The sequence below is a fragment of the Chrysoperla carnea genome, chromosome 2 (genome assembly GCF_905475395.1).
Source record: "Chrysoperla carnea chromosome 2, inChrCarn1.1, whole genome shotgun sequence".
Classification (NCBI taxonomy): domain Eukaryota; kingdom Metazoa; phylum Arthropoda; class Insecta; order Neuroptera; family Chrysopidae; genus Chrysoperla; species Chrysoperla carnea.
Genome location: NC_058338.1, coordinates 4,335,584 through 4,348,942, shown reverse-complemented (window position 1 = coordinate 4,348,942; position 13,359 = coordinate 4,335,584). Strand labels below are relative to the sequence as shown.

Genomic DNA, 13,359 nt, shown 5'->3' with positions numbered 1-13,359 from the left:
TCTTATATGCTTAATTCCGGGAACAGGAATCCAAAATCTTGAAACCTATTAGAGCTAGGTAAATTTTGATCACAAATTTGAAAATTATGGTCCAAATTTAGTAGGATTACATACTTGGTTTATCAAAATTTGATAAAATTAGGATGTGATAGAGCAAAATTAATTTTTTTGGATTCTGATGACGTCACAAAGTTAAAAAAATTGATTTTTTTCATAACACAGGCAAATTTGATCCGATCTTATTAGAATTTTTTTTGAAATCCACTTATTTTGGGTCATTCTTTTCAACTGTGTTGTCAGTTTTTCGCTAGTTATCACTTATGAGCATAATTCCGGGACCAGGATTCCACATTCTGGAAACATATTAGAACTAGGTTAATTTCGACCACAAATTTGAAAAGGATGGCCCAAATTCAGTAGGATTACATACTTAGTTTATCAAAATTTGATAAAATTTGGATGTGATAGAGCAAAATTAAATTTTTTGGATTCTGATGACGTCATAAAGTTAAAAAATTCTATTTTTTTGATAACACAGGCGCATTTGATCCGATCTTTTTGGAATTTTTTTTGAAACCCACTAATTTTGGGTCATTATTTGCAGCTATGATGCCAGTTTTTCGCTAGCTATCACTTATGAGCATAATTCCGGGACCAGGATTCCACATTCTGGAAACATATTAGAACTAGGTTAATTTCGACCACAAATTTGAAAATTATGACCCTAATTCAGTAGGATTACATATTTGGTTTATCAAAATTGGATAAAATTTGAAGGTGATAGAGCAAAATTAAATTTTTTGGATTCTGATGACGTCATTGAGTTAAAAAATTCTATTTTTTTGATAACACAGGCCAATTTGATCTGATCTTATTAGAAGTTTTTTTGAAACCCACTAATTTTGGATCATTCTTTTCAGCTGTGATGTTAATTTTTTGCTAGCTATCACTTATTTCCTTAAATCCGGGAGCAGAACTCCACATTCTTGATATATATTAGGACCCAAAGTTAGTAGGATTACATACTTGGTTTATCAAAATATGATAAAATTTGGATGTGATAGAACAAAATTAAATTTTGTTTATTCTGCTTACGTCGTAAAGCGATTGAAACCTCGAAAGCAGCGGTTTTCCGTTAGAAATGCTCTCGAAATTGCTGAAATTAACTCCCAGTATAATTACATCGATTCACCTAGAAAATAATCCTATATACCTTATTGTAGCTAATTTTAACTTAAGACTAATTGAACTGTACAAGGTACACACTAAATTTAGCAGTATTAACTTTAACTTTTGTAATTTTCTAACAGGTCTAGACTCAATTATTCACCATGAAGTTAGAATAAAATAGGAGTTAGGAGTATTTGAACTTAAAACTTTAAATCAAAATGTTGAAACTAACAACAAACGAAAAACCTTTATCTGTAAATAACAATGAAACAGTCCATGAAATTTATTATTTAAATGAAAATGAAATTTGTGTTCGGCAAACACGTACTTTAAGTGCCTATCAATTTGACGAGTCGACAAAAACTTGGATACAAAAATGGACGGAAATAATATTTAAAGTACCAGGCGATGATGACGACTATTCAATAAAACGTTATCCTTGGTTAATAACGGACCAATTACTTGCTGATAAGAAGATACTAATGCTAAGACATCCTGATGGTGTGCAATTATACGAATTACAAGACAAAGGTTTCAAACTTTTAAAAGAAGATGACAATTTTATAATATCTAATTTGAAATATATGTTATTTGGAAAGTTTTACGGCGAAAAAAATTCAGTGGGTGTTATGACCGTGTTGAATGATGGAGAAATAAGATTTTATGTCGTAAACAAAGATAGTTTTAACGAGGACGAAGATGACCCATTGCTTCCATTAGATTCAGAAGATAATAAAATAGAATTATTCAATAATTGGCATTCAAAAACAACACAATTTTATGTAGCAAAATTCCAAAACCAAGATGTGATTGCATTGAAAACAATATCTGATGAATTAGAATTCTATCAAGTAACAACAGAACCGAAAATCAAACGATTATTAAAAACAACACAAATTAAGGGTCTTAAAGACTCTGATCGATTATTTTTTGTTAATTTAACAAACCAAAAATTTCAAGATATTGTTACACTGACACAAAACGGTTTACAAGTTTATCAATACGACGCAAACAGCGAAGATTATAAACTGCTTGGTAATGACGTTGGATTTACTTCGGATCATGGTTGGACATCATTATTTTCGAAATCAATACATTTTATGGATGTAAATAATGATCAAAAAGATGAATTAATATATACGGGAAAAGATGGTTTAACTGTAATCACGTTTGATGTAACAAGTCGTAAATGGAAGGAATTGATCAAGCCACTGTCAATAAATCGAATTCAACGTTATGGTCAAATGATACCAATTTTGAATCCTAATGTAGCAAAAAATCCAATAGTTTTTACGAAAAGTGCAGATGGTTCAGTACAATGGGCCCAAGTATTACCAGCGGAACCAGTAATAACTACTTCTACAACCGTTGCTCCAGACATAACTACTCCACCTTCAATAACTACCGAAACAAAATTGCCTGTTCAATTGCGTAAAGAATTACGGGAAAAACCAATTTTACGTCTCGCTGAATATATCGATGAGGATTTTATTAAGAAAGCTATCGATATCGGTAATGGACAAGTTGATTTTAATATACCTTTGGTGGATACTGTGGAGTTAAGTGGGATACCGTTAAAGTTGCCATTGAAGTATAACAGTCAAGTGATATCATCTGGTGAAGTTGGGATTGGTTGGTCCTTTCCCATTGGAAAAGATTTTATTTATGTTGATTATCAAGGAAGTATCTTTTTAGAAGATGCAGTTTTTTATTTAGTCATAGAAGGGCAAAAGGTACGTTTAGACTTGAAGTCCGATACGGATGATAGCATTCTAAAATTTGAGCCTTCACAAGAAATTGCTGATGAAGAAATAACTATTGAATATATTAAATCAACGGAAACTTGGATACTAAATGGTAAAACTTATCGGCGTGTTTACGGCAAAGCCAAAACTGAAAATGCAAAAGATTGTTTACGATGGAGTTTAAGTTATCCAAATTGGCGTGATGCCGGAACCAGTGACAAAGGTTTCGAACCAATTGTTATTTCATGGTATTTAAATGAACATATCGATAAAAAACGAAATCGTACCTTATTCTATGATTATATGATTGATAATAAACTTTTTGGAGATAATTCGTACAGCAGTGCAATTTTCTTGACAACAATTCGGAGTGACGCTAACTTTAAATTAACTTTGAATTATGAGAAAAAAACCCAAGATGAATATACAATATCAAATCCGAAAAATGATGATGGAAAAATTGAATTTCCGGTATTGTTAACAGAAGATCGTTATCTAACGAAGTACACCATACAAGCCGATAATTATCAACAATCTATTCGATTTCAATATAAATTAAATGATAAGAAACGATTATTAACTGCAATTGAACAAGAAATCTATGCAGAAACTGAATCAATTTTTAAATTTAATTATGAGAATGTTTTAAATACATTTGTGTTATCCGAGATTACGTTGGCACGGGGCTCAGTAATGCAATTGAAATATAATTCGAATTCTGTTTTACCTGAAATCCCAAGAGATCGTGAAAATGTTCGAACGTATCGAACAAATAGTGAAAATATTAAATTTAGCTACAGCAATGATTATGCTGTAATGGCCTACAATACAGATTCATATGTACATTTAACAATATTAAATCCTGAACTAACTACACAAATCGAGTCTTTAACATGTCCTGGAACCAAAATTAAAAACTACGAAGTACATTCCTACAAAAATTATATTTTTGTTTATGTTTTTAACGATGATATTCAGAATTTAAATGTTTTTAAATATAAAGATGAAAAATGGACGCGAGATCCAACAAGATACCAATTCGATAAAAATGTATCCATTCAATTTGGTGATGTACTAATTGTTGTAAGTGATATTAAAAGGCAAAAGATACATTTATTTGATACAAAATCGAAAAAATGGAAAGGTCCAAAGGTAATTACTGATTTACCTTTCAAGGCATTGGCTGTACACAAAAAATATGTGGTCATGTACGATGACAATCATATATGGATTATGTACAATAAATCGGATAAATGGCATCGGGAAAAATTATACCATTTACCAGGGAGATTCACTCAGACACAAGAAACCATAGAAAGATTTGATGTAAAGTCCGATACACAAGAGAAATTTATCAAGGATTTTACAGAAAGTTGTTTTAAAATCATGAAAAACATCATAATTCTCAATGCACTTCAAATAACTAATAACGATCAATTAACGGCCAAACTGCACCTATTAACAATCGATGCAAATCTTAAAGTTGCAGATGTAAAAACTTACGAATTTAAAAGAGAGCATATTCTCGATTTGTCATACAAATTAGATGACCAAAACAAGACTAGTAAGTTTCATTTAAAATACGGCGAGAATAATGGAAAATATCGTTTAAAGGTGTACGATTTTTCTGGTGAAATGATGGATGAGTATAAAAAAGAATATAAAAATAAAAATAAACTAAAAGATGCTGTTGACGAACAGATAAAAAAATTAAATGAAGCAAAAGGATTTCAAAAAGTATTATATGAGCAATATCTGGTTAACTGGCAATCATTGCTTGTGCATGCGACATATCAATTCATTCAGCATGGTATTAACGATACCATACAAATGACTGGTACTGGATGGGAAGAAAAGAAATTAGAAAAAGATTTCACAATTGATTTAGGCCAAAAGTTTCGAATAACAAGTGTAGATGATGAGAGGAAAATATTTACCATGTACAAAAACGGAAAAGCTGTAAAAGAGTTTAAATTGTATATGGCAGGATTAATGGTTAATCGATTCCCAATGTATTTAGCTTACCAGCCTCGCGAGCACGACGTAAATATTATAGTTTTTAAAGAAAATGGAAAGGAAATAGATCAAGAAATCAAGTTTAAAAAGGAAGATTTAATTAAAGAAAGTAATTATCAAAATTTAATAACAAGAGCAAACACAACGATGGTTCAAAAAGATATTGAGCCACATGAATGTTTAATTCGACCAATCGCAACTTTAATTTCACAGAAAAAACAATATTATGTAAAAGAATCAATTTTAAATCTTGGTGAATTTGAGCGAAAAACTGCGTATCGCCAATCATATAAATTTGATTCGGATAAATCAATATATACACAAACTATAACGATGATTCCAACTGGTAACAAGACTAACGCAGGATGGTTTGAAATCAATTATTCAAAAAATGTTCATAAAGGAACAGTAACAAAAACTCAATATTGGTATAATTCGAATGATATTAAAGTAGAAGAATCTGAAGAAGTAATTCAAGAAGATCGTCAAGAGAAGCAGAAAAAGGAAAACCCATCAAATTCAACGTTGCTAATGGATCGAAATGAGAAACTTGTAATTTGTGATTTGCGTCCTTATAATTTAGCTGACGAAATGATTTCATATTATGGCTTTGAGTCATATGAAACAAATAAACATTGGAAATTTAATCAAAAAAATGTTGTTGAAAATTTAAACGCATTTACTGGTCAAAATTACTTGGTAATAAATAGTGGATCCCGACTCGAAGGTACACTTAAACCACAAGATCAGCACATTACATATTTAGTAAGTTGTTGGCTACGAGCAGCAAATGTGCTTAAATTAAATGAAGCAACATCAATCCTAAAAATGAACTTACGAACCAGCGAAGGCGAAAACATATTTACAAGTCTTGGGCAAGTTAAACAACAGTCAAATGACTGGTATTATCTTGAGTTAATTATTGATTTTGAGACAATCAAACGAATGTACAAAAATTACATCGATTATTACAAAAATAAAACTTTACCAGCGTTAAACGATGTTAAATTTGAAATAACGGTCATTATAGAATCTGATTCCACAATTGATTTGGATCATATTCGATTCTCACCATTGACACATGATTTTGAGGCAAATGTGTACGATCCAAAAGTTGGAGTACCAATTGCCACAATCCATGAGACTGGTTTAGTAACACGATCAATTTATAACAATATGTATAAAAAAATTGCGACCATTAACCAAGATGGTGAAATTGTGGAATTGATTAGCTCGAGTGAAACGGGACGTTTATTTCCTACACCTCAGGGTGTACAATTTAAAAATCCTTACCCAAGTTATCTAACTTTCGTGCCAGAACAAAGCTCGTACGAAACATTTGCACGTGGTTGGGAAACAAAAACACCAAAAGCTTGGCATGTTGCAAGTCCTGGACAATTATCACATCTTGATAAAGAGGAGTCACATCAACTAAAAGCAGTAAATCAAATTGATACAAATTCAGTTACTTTACGATTTTTCATGGCTTTGCTAGACACAAATAGTTATGTTGCATTAAGTGTGGGTACTTTGGGTCAGTTAAAATTGACTAAGGATGGAAATTTTTCCACAATGATTCTACCCAACAAACATAAAATTTCATCGTTGCCTCAATCTGGAGAAATAATTATTTTGGTCGAAGAAAATTTTGTTACAGTTTGGTTTGATGGTGTTTTAATTGTGGATGAATCTTTCGAAAAAGTGTTACCCGCACAAACATTAGTTTTAGAAGCTCATGGTGAAATTTTGATTGAAGATTTCATGATTTTAAATCGTCCACATTTGCAAGTAGATTATTTGAATGAATTAGGAGAAAAAGTTCAAGAAATCAAATATGAGACCCCACAATCAGTATTAGTCACTCAAATGTTATACGATGCCCTGGGTCGAAACGCGATTACATCAAAAACAACACGGCTACAACGCCAAAATAATCAGAGCCCATTGTTGATATATCATAAAAATTTCGTTACGAATATCAATCCAAAAGATTCAAACTCTGTTTGGCATACAAATCGTTTAGATGGCAAAATACACGAATTAAATCCGGCGGATAAAGGCGCTGCATTTATTCGCACTGAATATTGGGATAATCCATTAAACGATGAAAAAAAATTAGGCTTACCTGGTCCAGAGTTTTCAACTAGTGGAGCTTATGTTACATCGATAGCAAAACATTCTAATCATTCTTTTATGGATAATCTGTTTCCGAAAAAATTGGGTTACACTCAAAATGTACAAATTGGTTCGAATGGTGCTGAAACAGTAACGGTTTATGATCAGCAACGAAATAAAATTGCAATTTATGTGAATGTACCAGGATTTGACCATTTATTAAGTACCTATGAATATAATGGCGGCGGTAAATTGACAAAAATCCTTCCACCCGTATATCATGAAAAAGTTGGTACTGAACTAAGAACTACCGCGTATCAACCGGAGAAATTAACTCCAGAGGAAAAAAAATGGCAGGAAATATTGGCAACTACTTTTACTTATAATGAACATGGACAAGTACTCCGTAAAAATACGCCGGATTTTGGCCCTATTGACAATTTATATGATTCAAATAATAAATTACGGTTTATGATAACCTCAGTAAAAGAATCCAATTCGTTAGAAAAACCACAAACTGTATACTTTGACCACAACAATCTTGATCAATTAATCGCTACCGGCTACTTCAATCAAACTTTAGGTATTGAAGAATTAAAAAAATATACCGAAAGTGCTTTCTTACCAAACACCGAAAAATTTCAACAATTGGATTACAGTGATTATCATCCAGATCCACAATTACGTGGCCGAATAAAACATTGTATTACATACAATGATGATGGTGAAACTATTTTGGAAAAACTGCGATTCGATTCGGACGAACAAATGGTTGAACGTAAAATATTATCAGTAATGAATGATATTCAATTGGACATTAAAAAACAATATAAAAATGGTAAAATTCAACGATTAAGTTATCCAAATGTGAATAATAAAAGTTTGGATTTAGATTTTACCTATAACCGTTTAGGTCAACTTATCGAGTTAAAAACACCCAATTTATTTACTGCAAAATTCACTTATGACTCAACAGGTGATTTGGCTAGCGAATCATTTCAAGCGAGCATGAATAGTTTGACACGAAAATATAGTTATAATTCGCCCGGTTTTCTAAAACAAATCACTGATCCATTCATGACGGAGACAATGACTTATACAGAGAAAGGTTATGGGCATGCTGGATATGGGGATGGCATCATAATGGAAACACATTTCACTAACAATTGGACGAAGAACGCGGATATGCGTTGGTTCCAAATTAATGAGAACTCAATAGCATCGTTTACAAATGACTCAAAATTATGTTTGAACGCACTCAAAAAGTATGGATACCTCGACAATCAGAATAAGCCAATTAAATTATATATAATCGATGCCGAACCATCAATGCCCCTCTTATGTGGAATGGGTAAAATTGCTGACATATTATCAACAGTAATTGCGCAAAATTATGTGCCCCAAACTTATGGCTATAAGTTTTCTTATGGCAATCATCAGGAATTAATAAAAGCAAAATATTATACAGATGAAATTTCAAAATTAATTGACCCACTGCAAATTGATAGTTTTGCCAAATTTATACCTGAAATATCAATAGAACAATCTGAAAAAATTTGGGAATTATTAACAGAAGCAAAGTATATTTTAAAGGATCAACCCCGACACCATTCTAAAACTGCAATTGGCAAACGAGGCAAAAGTTTCTTCAGAGATGAAGAATTGAAATCGGACCTTAAGAGTTTAAATGAAAATTATATGCTTTATTTGGAATCAATTAAGCAATTTATTATTAAGCATCAATTTGATCAGGAAAATGCTAATGTTGATGACTTTACCGAAGCATTGTTGAGATGGGAGGGAGCAGAAAAGTCCTCGTTGCTCATTTATAATAGGTATAAAGACATTGGGAATGAAATAGGGAAAATGTTAAAAAATAAGGAATACTTTAGCACGAAATCTATAGATAATAATTTTGTACAAATTTTAAATCAGTTTAAAAAATTCATTCCAAAAATTGTTTCAATATTATGGGACCACTTTACATATGGACTGGGTAAAATTCCTTTCGACCACGAATCATATGAAATAGATGGAAACGGAAACCATAAATTTTTCGTTTCAAATTTTGATAAATATAAAATTAATTACCAAAACCATACAAATAAAATCAATAAAATTGAGATTTCCAAAATACCTTATGAGATCGAACACGATGCAAATGGAAATATCATCAAAGCGAAGCATAAAGGTATCGAAAGTATTAAATATCATCCAGTTACACAACGAGCAACGCGCATTCAAATGACCAATGGACTTACCTTACGCTTTTATTATGATGCGGCGGGTGAACGAATTCTTAAAAAAGTTTTCAATGCAGACGGAAAATTACAATACGAAGTACGATATGTTCGAGATACTGAAGGCCGAGTTCTCATTGACCAACGGAAAAAGTATTTGGGACAATCAACAGAAGAAACTTTAACATATTATTTTTATGGACCAAAAGGTTTAGTTGGATATATTCGTGATGACAACTATTATCATGTACTTACCGACCATGCTGGATCAATACGACTTATTATCAGAGCTATTGATAATGAAGTTATTACGGCCTTTGATTATCTTCCATATGGTAAATTAATGCGAGCATTTGGAGATAAAAGTTTTATTTATCGATATACAGGACAAGAGTGGGACGAAGAAACTGGTTTATATAATTATCATGCTCGATTATATGATCCGAGTATTGGGCGCTTTTATCAACCCGATCCAAAATCTCAATATTTTAGTCCATATGTGTATGCGGGTAATTCACCAATATCCACTATTGACCCCGATGGTGAATTTGCATTGTTAATTACATGCATTGTTCTGGGTATAATTGGCGCGTATTTAGGTGCGGCAAAATTGAATAATCGATGGAATCCAGCAGACTGGGATTGGAAGGATTTGAGTACATATAAAGGTTTAGGTATTGGTTTTATAGTTGGTTTTACGTTACCAGCTACTTTTAAGGGTTCTTGGGCGGTATTTGGGGGTTTACTTGCAAGTAAGATTGGTTCTTTGGCTTTAGGAATTTCAATACATATAGCTTTGGCACTCACTGGTTCTTATATTATGATGGCTGTTGAAAACGGTGGAAATTTTAATCCTAAAAAATGGGATTGGAGTAAGCCAGCCACATACGCTGGTATGCTTGATGGAGTCGGACTTTTACTTGGATTGTTTGGTGGTGTTGGTAGCTTGCACAAGTATGCTGGTGAAAAACTGATAAACCTTGGTGGTCGTTTGACTAAAACCCAATTTTTAATACTCAGTTATGCCTCAGCAATTGGCGTGGCATATGCTCATGGTGTAATTGCAAACGACTATAAGTATGCATTTTGGGAATGGGATTGGAAAAATGCAAATACCTACCTATCCTTAATTAATGGATTTAGCTTTGGTTCAGGAATACCACAAAATTTTAATAACATGCATCGAGGCTTTTTGAAGTGGAGAGAAAGCAGTAAAAGCCTTACGCAACTGTCTTCATCTAAAGGACAAATGATAAAAGCAATTTTAAAAAACCCTAAACATCCATTATATAAAGTTACTGCATCTGTTGTCTTTGGTTACTATAGGGCTGCTGCAGCTAATGGTAATAATTTTGATTTTACGAAATGGCGTTTTGATACATTTGCAACATACGAAGGTATACTCAAAGGTATTTTCGAAGGCAAAAAAAGAATGGTTCAGGTAGACCAAGCCAAAACAGCCATAAGGGAGTTTATATATAAAGATTCATATGATTTAGAGCATTCATCACCAAATAAAACAATTAATAAATACTTTGATAAGAATATGCGGCGTGTTTTCGATAACATTGAGAAAAACATAGAAACTTTTAAATTTGTCGATATTGTTAAGAAGAATTTTGAAAATCCTGATAAAGAATTAATTGGTAAATTGTCAGATGCAGTAAGACAAGATGTTGAAAAGTTTTTGGAACAAGGATATGCAAAGTGGACGAATGGTGAATCCAAGATGCCCAAACAATTTGAAGAAAAATTGCGAGAACAAGTTAATAAGCAATTTCTTCTGAGAGCTTTGAAAGATTTGCAGAAAGAAGCAGACGCCATTGATCGGCAACAACAACAAATAATTACTGATCGCCTTCTTGATTTTTTGAGTTGTCGTAGAGAATCAGTTACTCAGGATAAGATAGTTAGTATTGTATGTCTTCCATCTACTACGCTAAGGGCTGGTATTAATGAAAAAATTAATAAAATGAATGCTTCATTTGAGACAAATCTAGATTCAAATCGTATACATCCACGAATTGATCGATCTGTACCTGATGCACAGACGGATACAGCGGAATTCCTTCCACAATATGTAAGATCAAAAGGTACTCGTTTAGAATTTTGGCCTCTTAATTTAGCCAAAAAAGCAGGTACTGTAGCTGTTTCCCTGTTGGCTAGTTGGACCAATTACGATAATAAACCTTCTGAAAATCCAACATTGCTTGAAATGGGTGACAATTGGGTACAGAATGCAGATACAAACGGACTTTTAACATGGGGTATATATTTTGCAAATAAATTGACTGGATATCGACCAAAACCAATTCCACTGGATCAGTTTGATGAAATGGCAAATACTGAACTTCAAATTCGATCTACAATCATTGTGGATCGTTTCATGGATACTTTACTAGAATTTGTTGCAGAAACAAATAATTCCAAAACACATGAAATGTTTGAAAATACTGTTACATATTGTGAGGCAATTAAGAATGTGCGCCAAAAACTATCTGTGGGAGATATTCAAGGAATACCAGACATGTTGTTTAAATTATTGGTTAAAAACAATGTGAAGAAATTTATGAACGTTGAATTATTCTCTAAAATGACAAACGATAACACAATGTCCGAATTCTTAGAATTTATTAATCAACAGGAACATGAATGGCTTTCACGAAAACAATCACCTGCCAAATTATCTGATTTTAATAATAAATATCAACGCCCTCAGCAAGTTCCTCAACATTGTTTCTTGCCAAAAAATTTCCCAAATGTCGAATGTCCAAATTCTTTATTCATTGACCAAGTCATTGATAATTAGTATACGTTTAAGTGTTCAATTAGTTGAACACTTTTCTTCTACTCGGAGATCTGTGGTCTAGTATACTATTTTGATTTTACCAAAACACATTATACCGTCACAAAATCCCATGCTTTACAGGATAGTGAATAGTCGGTAACTTCAGTAAAGTCGGTTAAAAATATCACAATTCGGATGGATTCGTTATACTTCGGTTATCTCCGTAGCTTCCAACCGCCATAAAAATTATACATAAATATTCAGATACACTGTATTTTCAATACCGTAATTATTGTACTAATATTTTTTAAGTAAACGTACTAATATGTTCTAAGTAGATAAATAAAGGCTGTGTCTCGTAAGTACTGCACGCTTTTATTTCATCAGGTAAAAAATAATTTTCAAAGACGAAAAGTCCTCTTCCATTTTTTGATCCTTTGCACGGATAGTTAGCTATTAATTAAAATAACCAGCCAATCAGAAGGATTGTAACTAAAAATTAAAACTACTCGACTCCGACTGATACTTTTCGTCTTAGAATTTTATTTTCTATCTGATGCAATAAAAGCGTGCGGTACTTACGGAACAACCTGTATTTTATAAGTAAGTAAGTTTAATATACTATTCTTTCGTATGAATTAATGTATTATAAAACAATGTAACCCAAAAACAAGTAGTAAATAAAGTTTATGATTTTTTATAAATAATAAAATTGTTTATTTTTTGTTTGTTTTAGGTACAAATATCAAGTACTTTTATCACAGAGTTTTGAAAAAGAATAATAATTCATTAGAATTTCTTGTTTAAAATTTTACTCTTGGCGCATGCGTAATAGCGTGAGATCTTCTCTCATCACAAGAGTAATGATGTTGGCTCAAAAGGCAATTTGAAGGGTTAACTTATCCTACTATTTATTAGCAAAGTGATCAGCAGCCGACTTTTTTTTATGTTAACCTTGCCCTACAGTTTTTATTGACTTTGGAAAATTTTGTGAGATTTTCTCAAATAAGTATATGAAGTTTATTTTGACGATTTGTAGATAAATGTTTTTATACGACTCTACCTGCACTAATTAATTAAAACAATGTATTAATTACAACATAAAAGGGTTAACAAAATGAAAACAAAATTTTTATAAAAGTCATCATCTAAACTCTAAACAATAGAAATGAAACGATAATATAATGAGTTGAATGAAATCTTCAAATAAAAATTATTTTAATCTACAAAAAAAAAAAATACACTTTCTCACTTAAGTGCATTTAAGCGTTAAATAAGTGTCATT

At 31.9% G+C, this 13,359-nt stretch overlaps 1 protein-coding gene across 1 annotated transcript in view; it reads left to right on the top strand.

Moving 5' to 3' along the window:
- The first annotated feature begins 1,310 nt into the window (after positions 1-1,310).
- Positions 1,311-13,359, top strand: part of LOC123293619 — a 21,612-nt gene continuing 9,563 nt past the window's right edge. The window contains exon 1 of the mRNA XM_044874497.1: positions 1,311-12,425. Within this exon, the coding sequence (XP_044730432.1) occupies positions 1,389-12,095 (10,707 nt within the window). The 5' untranslated portion in view covers positions 1,311-1,388 and the 3' untranslated portion in view covers positions 12,096-12,425. The remainder of the gene's footprint in view (positions 12,426-13,359) is intronic.